We start from the raw sequence: 11337 nt of genomic DNA, 5'->3' as shown, positions 1-11337 counted from the left end.
ATCCTGCCCCCCTCCCTCCTAGCCATGACAAGAGGGTGGTGACCTCAAGCCAGAGCCCAGCAGTCCCTCCAAGGTCCTTCCTGCTGCACCCTGACCTCCTCCCCCAGCGAGCAGCACCCACTGGGTGCTTTCCTTGCCCTCTCTGCCCACCCCCCAGGCCCCAGGGGTGGTGCTGGTGGGGGCTGAGGTGTGAGCCAAGGCAGGCTGGGGGGAGGGGGACTCCATCACACCTCACTCCCCAAACCTTCCCAGCTGGGCTGAGCAGGGGCAGAACTTCTTCAAACTCAGCTTTATTGCTTCAAAAGGAGCAAAATCCACCCCCAGCCCTGCCTGGGGGGGTGGAAGAGGCAGGAGAGGTCCTGGGCAGGGGGTGGGCACCCACCCTGGGCAAGGGTGCTGAGCCCAGGGGGTGAGGAACATCCTAGGGGGGTGGGCACCCACCCTGGGCAAGGGTGCTGAGCCCAGGGGGTGAGGAACATCCTGCTAGGGGGGTGGGCACCCACCCTGGGCAAGGGTGCTGAGCTCAGGTGGTGAGGAACATCCCAGGGGGGTGGGCACCCAGCCTGGGCAAGGGTGCTGAGCCCAGGGGGTGAGGAACATCCTAGGGGGGTGGGCACCCAGCCTGGGCAAGGGTGCTGAGCCCAGGGGGTGAGGAACATCCTCCCAGGGCTTGTTGGGATGGAACCTTGGGTGGGGGGCAGGGGGGTGTTGAGGTGGAGCAGCAGCTTGGGTGCCTGGGGGGTGGCATCTGTGGTGCCCAGCTGAGGTTGCCCCCACCTCAAGCATCGAGCTGGGGGCCAGGTGGGATCCCAGGTTTTGCTGGGGGGGGAGGGGGTTCGTGGTGGCATCTCCTGGGGCTGGGGTGAGCAGGAGCGAGGGGGGAGCCTGCTCCTGGGCTTGGGGTGGAGGGGTCCCAGGGCTGCAGATGTGGTGGTGAAGGGGGGGGGGGTGGCTGGGGATGGGGGGGGGGGTTGTCACACTGGCTGAAGGTGCTGTAGTGAGGGGGGGGGGGTCACTGGTTGGAGATGTTGGGGGTGAAGGTGGGGGTCACACTGGCTGGGGATGTGGTGAGGAAGGGGGGGGTCACAGGTTGGCGATCTGGGGGGGGGGGGCAGTTGGGGCCCCAGTGGCTGCAGATGTGGTGGTGAAGGGGGGGGGGTCACTGGTTGGAGGGGGGGAGATCCCAGTGGCTGGAGATGCTGGGGGGGGGGTGGTGTCACTGGTTGGAGATGTTGGGGGTGAAGAGGGGGGTCCCAGTGGCTGGGGATGGGGGGGGGGGGGGGTGTCACACTGGCTGAAGGTGCTGTAGTGAGGGGGGGGATCACTGGAGATCTGGGGAGGGAAAGGGGGGTCCCAGTGGCTGGGGATGTGGTGGTGAGGGGGGGGTCACACTGGCTGAAGGTGCTGTAGTGAGGGGGGGGGTCACTGGTTGGAGATGCTGGGGGTGAAGGGGGGGTTCCCAGTGGCTGGAGATGTGGTGGTGGGGGGGTCACTGGTTGGAGATCTGGGGAGGGGGGCAGGGGGAGTCTCAGTGGCTGGAGATGTGGTGAGGGGGGGTCACTGGTTGGAGATCTGGGGAGGGGGGCAGGGGGAGTCTCAGTGGCTGGAGATGTGGTGGGGGGGGTCACTGGTTGGAGATCTGGGGAGGGGGGCAGGGGGAGTCTCAGTGGCTGGAGATGTGGTGGGGGGGTCACTGGTTGGAGATGCTGGGGGTGAAGGGGGGGGTCACACTGGCTGGGGATGTGGTGGTGGTGGGGGTCACTGGTTGGCGATCTGGGGAGGGGCGCAGGGGGAGTCTCAGTGGCTGGAGATGTGGTGAGGGGGGGGGTCACACTGGCTGAAGGTGCTGTAGTGAGGGAGGGGTCACTGGTTGGAGCTGTTGGGGAGGGAGGGGGCAGGGGGTGCCCCAGTGGCTGGAGATGTGGTGGAGGGGTGTCGCTGGTTGGAGATGTTGGGGGGCAGTCACAGTGGCTGGAAGTGTGGTGGTGAGGGGGGGTCCCAGTGGCTGGAGGTATGGTGGGTGGGGGGTGTCACTGGTTGGAGATTTGGGGGGGCAGGGGGGGGGTCCCAGTGGCTGGAGGTATGGTGGGTGGGGGGTGTCACTGGTTGGAGATTTGGGGGGGGGGTCCCAGTGGCTGGAGTTGGCTCTTCCCACTATGGTTGGCCTGGGACCTGAGGCCCCCAACTTCCACCGCTGCTGGCTGCACTTTGGCTGATGCCCCCCCCCCCCCGCCCCCCAATTTCAGGTGGGGAGGGGGAGCACTCCCCCCACAATAACCTGGTACCCCCTGCCCTGAGGCTCCCATTCCCCCCCCCTGCTCTTCAGCCATACCTGAGGCTGGGCTCTGAGGGGGGCAGGTGGGGAGGGGGCAGTTTGGGGGGGGGGGGGGTCGAGGGCAAAAAGCTTTGACCCTACTGCAGCCCCCTGGGAATCTCCATACCCTGGGGGGGTGGGTCAGGGTATTTTGGGGGGGGGGGGGGGTGTCTCAAGCTGCCACTGCTACCCTTACTGGGGCAGAGATTTGGGGGTGCTCACTTTCCACCCCCCCCTCTCAGGGAGTCCTTCTTTGACCCCCCCCCGAATGGGACACCCAGGAAAGATTGGGGGGGGGGGGGGACCCCCCCTCCCAAGCTGCTCCCAAAGCCTTTGGTGCTTTTGGGGGGGTGGGTGGGGGGGTGACAATGATCTGTGTCCCTCCCTGCGGGGGGGGTCGGGGGGGGGATCACGTAGCCCAATTCAGCAGGCTGCTGCTGGCCTCTTTGCTCTTCACCCTCAGCGGCACCAGGGCGGGGGGCTTGTAGTCGTGGTCGGGGGGGGTCTCGAAGCTGGGGGTGCCCAGGGCCGGCGGGGGGAGGCCGCGCAGGGGGTAGAGGCTGCTGACGGCGGGGTGGGGGCCGGGGGAAGGCGGGATGCCCACGAAGCCGGGGAGGCCGCCGGGGGCGGCGGGGTAGGGAGGCAGGCAGGGGGCGGCGATGCTCTCGGCGGCCAGGACCCCCCCGGGGCTGCCGGAGCTCGGCCACAGGTTGTGCTGCAGCTGGAGAGAAAAGGACCGAGCTCAACCCCGGCATGAGGCGGGGGGAGGGGGGCAGCTGAAGGTGGGCACCGTGGCATCCCTGCCCCTCCCTTGGGTCCTCCTCACATCCCCACCCTGGATCCCACTCATCCTCCTCCCCTGGATCCCACCCTCCCTACCCCCTTGGATCCTTCCGTCCTTGGAACCCCCACCCCCTCCTCCCCTTGGATCCTCCTTCTCCTTGGATCCTCCTCACCTCCCCAGCTTGGATTCCCCTCATCCTCCCCTGGATCCCACTCTCCCTACCCGCTTGGATCCTCCCCCCCCCCCGTCTTGGATCCTTTCCCCCTCTCCTTGGATCCTCCTCCCCCTCCCCTCCTTGGATCCTTCTTAACCCCAGCCTTGGATCCTCCTCCCCTTGGATCCTCCTCCTCCTCCCCTTGGATTCCCTCATTCTCCTCCCCTGGATCCCACTCTCCCTACCCCCTTGGGTCCTCCACTTGGATTTCTATACCCCCCCAGCCTTTCCCCCCCGCCTCCATTTGGATCCCCCTCATTCCACTTGCTTTGGATCCTCTCTAACCCCCACTTCCCAATTTGGAGTCCCCCAACCCCCAATGTGTATCCACTCACCCCTTCACCCCCCTCCCCTTGGATCCTCCTCCCCTGCTTTCCCCCTTCCCCTCCCTGCTTTCCCCCTTCTCCCCCCCCTTTGCCTCCCTTCTTTCCCCCTTCCCCTCCTTTTCCCCCCTTCCCCTCCCCACCTTTCCCCCCCTTCCCCTCCCCTTCTTTCCCCCCCTTCCCCTCCCCTTCTTTTCCCCCCTTCCCCTCCCCACCTTTTCCCCCCTTCCCCTCCCCACCTTTCCCCCCCTTCCCCTCCCCTGCTTCCCCCCCGGCTCGGGGAGGCACAGGGGGCAAAGCTAGGTGCTGGGGGACCTCGGAAGCAGCGAGCTGGGAGCCTTGCCCTGGCGGGGGGTGGGGGGCGGGCAGGCAGGCAGCCCCCTGGGGCACCTCTCACCTCCTGGATCTTCCCGAAGCGTTCTCGCTTGCGCCACTTGGCTCTGCGGTTCTGGAACCACACCTGGGGGAGGGAGGAGGCTGAGGGGCGGGGAACCGCTGCCCCTCCCCCAGCCACACACACCCCCTGAGGGAGACCTCCCCCCCAGCCCTCTGCCCAGCCCATGCTGATCTTCCCCGCAGGGCAAGAGCCCCAAGGAGCTGCTGGGGCAGCAGCCTGGGGAGCTGGAGGGGAGTGGAGGAAGCCTGAGCTCCGGCTGCGAGCTCTCCAGGCTTGTCCTCTGCCAGGGGCAGCAGGAATCATCCTTCTCCCCCTGGGAGCAGCAGCAGAGCCCTGCTCCAGGCTCCCTCTTCTCTCCCACCCCGCTCTGGGCCTGGCTTAGCCCAAGTTTGGATGCAGGATGAGGCTCTTTGGGTCCTGTGTGGGCATGAGGAGCCTCCTGCGTGGCTCCTGCGGGCTGCTGGGTGGGATGGGGCTGGAGCTGGGGTGGGGACAGCCCCAGCAGCATCTCCCTGAGGTCACAGGGACCCTCCTGCATGCCCCCTGGATGGGGCTGGGTGGGATGGGGCTGGGACTGGGGTGGGGACAGCCCCAGCAGCATCTCCCTGAGGTCACAGGGACCCTCCTGCATGTCCCCTGGATGGGGCTGGGTGGGATGGGGTTGGGACTGGAGTTGGGGTGGAGACAGCTCCAGCAGGATCCCCTAGAGGTCACAAGGAGCCACCTGCATGTGCCCTGGATGGGGTTAGGGATGGGATTAGGATGGGGACAGCTCCAGCAGCACCTTCCAGAGGTCACAAGGAGCCACCTGCATGTCCCCTGGATGGGGCTGGAGCTGGAGGTGGTGACAGCTCCAGCAGGATCCCCTAGAGGTCCCAAGGACCCTCCTGCATGTCTCCTGGATGGGACTGAAGCTGGGGTGGTGACAGCTCCAGGAGGATCCCCTGGAGGTCACAGGGACCCTCCTGCACGTGCCCTGGATGGGGCTGGGCCTGCAGTGGGGCTGCTGAGGGCCCCAGCAGCATCTCCTGGAGAGGAGGACCTGGTGCTGGGCTGCTCAGCACAGGACTCTCCTGGTCCTGGGCAAGTTCACATAAATCCATCCCAAAGGGAGGCTTAGAGGCTGTGGGGGCTGCAGGCTCAGGGGGCACATCCCCTGCCTGTGCCTTGGCCCCAGCTCCTGCCCCATGGGGGGAGGGCAGCACCCAGGCCTGGGTGGCTTGAAGGAGCCAGCACCCAGTGCCAGCCTGCCTCTGCTTTTCTCCCTCTTGGGTGCCTCCTCCAGGCCCCCTCTTCTCCCTGGGAGCCTCAAACCACATGGAGATGCCTCTGGAAGGAGCTGGAGATGCCTCTGGAAGGAGCTCACTGCCCTGACGCAAGAGTGATGCAGAGCTGGGGGGGGAGGGCCTCATCCTGCCCCCACCCCATTCCATGCTGAGTCCCTGGGGACCCCTGTCCCGGGATGGCAGCTCCATAGCTGCTGCTGCTGGGCTGGAGGGAGCTGGGCTGTGGGGGTGAGGTGGGGAGGGAGGCTGGAAATGATGAATGGGGGGGGGGAGGATCACGTTAAGGGGGCGCTGAGGAGGGGGGATCACGTTAAGGGGGTGCTGGGGCTGGGGGATCACGTTAAGGGGGTGCTGAGGAGGGGGAGATCACGTTAAGGGGGTGCTGAGGAGGGGGAGATCACGTTAAGGGGGTGCTGAGGAGGGGGGATCACGTTAAGGGGGCGCTGAGGAGGGGGCGGGGATCACGTTAAGGGGGTGCTGAGGTGGGGGGGCTGGCATTGACCTCCCATCTCTTGGCTCTTCCCAACCCTTAGGTGCTGCAGAGGGGCCAAGGGCAGAGCTGGAGGGGGCTCGGCGAGGCAGCTGCTCTCTGCACCCCGGGCTGGGATCTCCCCTCCGCGGCTCAGCATAACCCTGGGACCAGCAGCTTCTACCTCGGCATCACCCCCCTGGAGGAGGGCATCCCTCAGCTCTGCCCAGCACCACCCGGGGGGGCTGTGCCCAGCCCCGGGGGGGTGCCAGGGCCCCGTGCCTGTACCTGCACCCTGGCTTCGGTGAGGTCTGTCCGGAGTGCCAGCTGCTCCCGGGCGTAGACGTCGGGGTAATGAGTCTTCTGGAAGACCTTCTCCAGCTCCTCCAGCTGGAAGGTGCTGAAGGTTGTCCTGTTCCTCCTCTTCTTGCTCTTGCTCTTGCCCAGGGGCTCGGGCAGCTCGGGCACCCCCCGGGCCCGCAGGCCGGGCGCTGCCAGCGGGCACCTCGGCTCCTCTGGCGCTTTCAAGGGGGCTCTGCAGGCTGCGGGCATCGCCTGGTACCCTCCCTTGCAGCCCTTCTCGCTGCCTGGCGGGGGAGGGGGCGGTGTTAATGCCGCTAATTGCGCTAATGAAGCCGAGAGCTCTCCCAGCCGCCAGCCCCAGCCCGGCTCTCGGGCACCCCAGGGAGATGGTGAGGTCCAGCCGCAGGGGAGAGGGGCTGGGCAGGGGCAGGCAGCAGCTCCAACCCACCCCCGGGAGGCCAAACCCCCTGCTCAGTGGGGGAGCTGTGGGCAGGCAACAACCCCCCGGGGACAGAAGAGAGATGGTTTGGGCTGGAAAAGACCTTTCAGGCCACCAAGTCCAAGCCAGCCCTGCCCCAGGGCACCACCAAACCTCAGCACCACAGCTCCAGGGCTCTGAAACCCCTCCAGGGCTGGGGACTCCACCACTGCCCCTGGGCAGCCTGGGCCGGGCCTGGACGACCCTCAAGGGGAAGAAATTGTTCCTCATGGCCAAGCTGAACCTCCCCTGGGGCATTTTCAGGCCATTTTCTCTTGTCTTGGAGCCCCCCCTGGCTGCAGCCTCCTCTCAGGGAGCTGCAGAGAGCAATGAGGTCTCCCTCAGCCTCCTCTGCTCCAGGCTCAACCCCCCCAGCTCCCTCAGCTGCTCCCCCCCAGCCCTCTTCCCCAGCCCCTTCCCCAGCTCTGCTGCCCTTCCCTGGCCCTGCTCCAGCCTCTCAATGCCCTTCCTGGAGTGAGGAGCCCGAAACTGCCCCCAGCACTCAAGGAGTGACCTCAGCAGTGCCTGCTCAGAGCCCCACAGCTGAGGGTCCCGCTCAGAGACCCTCTTGGCTGCTGCTGCTGGGGGATGGATGAGGAGGAGCGCAGAAGGCGACCACAGGGAGCTCAGGGATTTCCTCAGCTCCTTGTCCCTCGTTCCCTGCTCCCTCCCAGCACGGGCTGAGTCTGCCCCCTGCTCAGCAGCCCCCGTGGCAGAGACACCAGCTCCACCAGTAACCCCGGCTTGCCCCAGCACTGGGCTCTCCTTCAGCTCCCCGTGCCTGGAGGCAGCTCCGGGGGGGGTGCTCTGCCCGTCCCTGTGCCGGCATTTCCCTGCCTCCGGGACTCTCAGGAAACCATTTGGAAAGGAGAGGAAAACCCAACACCCACCCTTCCCACCCCCCCTTTGACTCAACACCTCCCTGTCCTCACCTCCCTGCAGGAGCCAGAGGAACAACTCTGGGGGTTCCCCCCCCCGCCCCCTGCTTCTCCTCACTGCTGGGATGTCTTTGGGGTGTCTGCTGCAATGGGTTCGCGTTGCAGAGCTCACCTCTTACCTCCCAGCAGGGCTGATCGCCCCCCAGGCAGGGGACACACAGAGCTCAGTGTCTCCAGCTGGGTGCTGCTGGGGACCCCGAGGAAATCGAAGGGGAATCAAAGAAGGGAACAGCTTTGAGGGGGGGACAGCTTGAGGGGGGGGGGGGACCCAGGGCCATCACCCAGGAAGGAGACAACCTGCAAACCGCCGAGTTCAGCCCTGCTTTCACACCCCCCCAAGCAGCACCAGCCCTGAAGCTTTGCGTGCTCGCTGCAGGTGGAGCCCTCTGCTCCCTTCGGCGGGGCAGGATCAGGCCCACAGCTTGACCTCGGGCACGGCGCAGCGCTGGGGAGCCGGCGAGGGGAGGGGGGGACATAGCTCCGTTGGGATGGATCCTCCTTCCCAGACCCCTCCCCGTCACATCCCAGCGGAGCAGGGTCCCCAACCCCACCGAGGGCTTTGCGCCCCCTCCCCTCGAAGCAGCTCCTGCGGCTGCCCAGCTTTCGGTTTGGGTTGCTCCCTAACGAAGGCAGCTTGGGGCGGCGGGGGGGGGGGGATAAGGCACGGCCAAGAGTCACAATCCAGCTGCTTTGAATTAATGGGAAAATGGGATCCGGGGGCGGTTGAGGGGCGGGGGTCTGAGGGGCGGGGGTCTGGGGGGGTGTGGGGGGGATGCGATTCCTCTCGGTACGGGCCTTGGGTACGAGCCTGGTCGAAGGGATGAGGCTAAATTGCTGTTTCCTTCCCGCTTTGTCCTCCGAAGGGCTCAAAGCCGCCGGGCCCCGGAGAGCTTTAACATTAACGAACCCGAGAGCGAAGGGGAGGCAAAAGAGAACCCCGACCCCCCCCCGCAACCAAAAAACCAACCTCAAACGTGATAAAAAAAAGGAGAAATGACCCAAAATAAAAGAAATTCATCAGATTTGGGCCTTTTTTTTTTTCCTCTCCCCCCCCCCCCCCGCCCCTTCTTTTTTTCCTTTAAGCCAAGGCGCCGCATTTCCGAGCGACCCGCGGGGCTTCGGCGTGGGAGACAAATCAATCCCTGGCCACCCCCACCCCCCACCCCCCAAAAAAAGGAAGGAAAAGTCAGGAAGGGTGCAGGATCCGGGGGTGTAGCTAAATAAACGCCGACAAAGAGGAAGGGGGGGGGGGGAGGGCAAAAAAGAAGGAAAGAGAGAAAAATGCTTTCTCCCCCCACCCCCTTTTTGGTTTTCCTTTGGTTTTCTTCACCTCCCCTACCAAATCCTTCCGAAACTGACCCCCCACCCCCCGGAAAGATTTGGCGGCGCTGGGGAAGGAGGGAGGCAGCTGGGGAACAGCTGTAAAATTCCTGGGTTAACCGGGAAGGGAAAAGGAGAGCTCGAAAGGGAGGGGATGGGGGGCACCGAAAGGAATTGGGGGAGAGACACCCCCTCCTCTCCCCCCCCTTACCCCCCCACCCCACCATAACCACCAAGCGAAGGCACCGCCGGCGATGGCAGCGTCACCCCCGCCGCACCGGGAGCAGGTAAGAGCGGCGGAGGGGACCGAGTCGGTGTCCCTGGTACCTCCGGGGCTTTCTCTACCTGTTCCCCCCTCCCGAGCTGGGCAGCTTCGCTGGGCTCCACCTGGTTCCCATTAACCCACGGCGCTGCCTTTTTCTTCTTATATTAAAGTGAAAAGCTTTGGTGTCGGGGGGGGGGGGGGGGGAGAGAGAAATAAAAGGCCCTTGCGATTAGGGAGCCTCGGAGGGATGGGATGAGGCCGGGAAAATCCCGGCCAGAGCCCCCGACGGCCCTAACTTGGGAGGGAAAGTGCGAGGTGAGCGGCGGCTGCTGTAGGGAGAGACCCCGGGGAAGCCGGTGTGGAGCTCCCCCACCCCACCCCGGAGCCGGATTATCGGTGTTCCGGGGGGCACCGAGCTCTGCATCACCCCCGGCAGCTGTGAAGCGGGGGGTCGGGAGCGCTGCACCTCTGGGGCTGTGCACCGGGAAACCGGCAAGCGTTGGGCAAACTCGGGAGCCGTGCACCGGGGAACTGGGAGGGTTGGAGCTCCGGAGCGCTCAGCGCTTCCAGAGCCTTGCACCGGGAGCGATCGAGTCCCGGAGCCGTGCGCCGAGGAGCTCGGTGCTGTGCAAACCCTGCGCTCCGGCCTCCCCGGCCGGGCACCGGGGAACGGTGTGACCCCGGAACGCTGAAGCTCTGCGCCCCCCGGGAGCCCTGCACGGGGGGGAACCGGGAATGCTAGATGCCGGGGAACTGGGAATGCTAGATGTCCGTGAACGGGGAGCGCTGCATGCCCAGAGCCGTGCACCGGGGAACCGGGAATGCTGGATCCCCGAGAACTGAGAGCGCTGGAGCCGCCGGAACCTTGCACCGGGTGACCGGGACTGCTGAAAGCCCAGAACGGGGAGCGCTGGACCCCGGGGGGCCGTGCACCGAAAGAACCGGGAGCTTTGCACCCCCAGAACCGTGCACCGGGGAGCTCCGAGCTCTGCAAATCCCGGCCGGGAGCTTTCGGCGCTGCCCGAGACCGGAGCCCCGGGCCTGTCCGTGAGGCCATAGCGCCGGTAGCTGCCTCCGGTCCCTGCCCGGTGAGGCCCCGTCCCGGGCAGCGGCGGCCGGACGCGCCTCTCCAGCCTCCTCCGAGCAACGGCTCCGTTCCCCGGTGCCGGTAACGGGCTCCATCCCCGGCGGTCACCGCCGCTGCTCAGCCTGGGCCGGTCCCCGCCGTCGCGGCAGCGGGACCGAGCCTCTGCCTCTAGCTCCGTTTCGAGAACGACCTCGGAGACTTCGGTCTCCGTCGCGACGCAGTCACGGCTGCCCGACACGCAGGAGCACCGAGCCGGCTCCTCGGCTCCCGTCGGGGGATGCCCTGGCGGACTCTGCTCCGACGGGGCCATATCGCGACAGCGGTCGCCTCGCTGAAGAGTATCGGCGACAGGACGGTCGAGAAGGGGGATCAGGGCTGGCGGGGAGGAGGTTCCCTGCTCGGAGGGCAGCGGCAGGATCAGGCCCCCGGGTCGTGGTAGGGAAGAGGGAAGAGAAACAGAAGGAAGCGGGGAGAGGTTGAGGGGGTCGGCGGCCCCCGGTGTGTCGTCCCCCGTTCCGCCCTCCACCCGCCGCTCTCCCCGGTACCTGCAGCCCCGGGCGGGCAGAACGGCTTCCCATGGACGGGCAGGGCGACGGGGCCCGGGCCGGTGACCCCCAAGTACCGAGGCTCTGCCTTGTCCGGTGGACAGCGAGCCGGGCGGGGGCTGAGCGGCAGCGGGTACTGGGGAGGCAGTCCCGGTGGAGTCACGGTGAAGGCGGTGGGAGAACGGGGGAGCCCCGGGAGGGGTCCGGCCCGGTGAGGAGGGGGGAAGGTCGGGCAGCCCGGTGCCTCCATGCCGCAGGTTGGATGGAACGGGGAAGGGGAGGTGGTAGAGGGGGGGCGGATTTTGTGCGGGGGGCTGGGGAGGAGGGGGGGTGGCTGGTGGGGATGGGAAGGGAGGGATCGCTCAAGCACCCCCCCACCCCCGTACCCCCCCCTCTACCCCCCCCCCCCAGCCCACTTCCCCAACTCCACAGCCAGTCACGTGCGTCCTCCATCCCCTTCCTTAACCCTCTAATCCCAATTTCCACCAGCCCCAAGCTTCCTTTCCCGAGTGGGTCTGACTGGAGAAGAAACACACCCCCCACCACCACCGCCCTCCTCCCCCCCTTCCCTCCCCAGCCTCCTCTCAATCCCATCCTCAGGGCAGGGGCTGTAG

General features: G+C 66.6%; 1 protein-coding gene across 1 annotated transcript; it reads right to left on the bottom strand.

Annotated features, from left to right (window-relative positions):
* Positions 1-2723: 2723 nt before the first annotated feature.
* Positions 2724-10973, bottom strand: ALX3 (ALX homeobox 3). The gene is made up of 4 exons (XM_054176563.1): positions 10724-10973; positions 6076-6374; positions 4033-4095; positions 2724-3035 (listed from the first exon to the last, which is right to left on the bottom strand). The coding sequence occupies exons 1-4, from the start codon at positions 10971-10973 to the stop codon at positions 2724-2726; spliced, it is 924 nt and encodes a 307-aa protein (XP_054032538.1).
* Positions 10974-11337: the final 364 nt, after the last annotated feature.

The sequence above is a fragment of the Dryobates pubescens genome, chromosome 35 (assembly GCF_014839835.1).
Source record: "Dryobates pubescens isolate bDryPub1 chromosome 35, bDryPub1.pri, whole genome shotgun sequence".
Classification (NCBI taxonomy): domain Eukaryota; kingdom Metazoa; phylum Chordata; class Aves; order Piciformes; family Picidae; genus Dryobates; species Dryobates pubescens.
This window is presented reverse-complemented; position numbering and strand designations above follow the sequence as displayed.

Coding starts and splice junctions, on each gene's coding strand:
- ALX3 (XM_054176563.1), bottom strand. CDS start 10,973: ATGGAGGCACCGGGCTGCCCGACCTTCCCCCCTCCTCACCGGGCCGGA. Junction 6,375..10,723: donor CTGCCCGCCCGGGGCTGCAG/GTACCGGGGAGA, acceptor CTCCCCCGCCAG/GCAGCGAGAAGGGCTGCAAG. Junction 3,036..4,032: donor GCTTCGGGAAGATCCAGGAG/GTGAGAGGTGCC, acceptor TTTTCTCTCCAG/CTGCAGCACAACCTGTGGCC.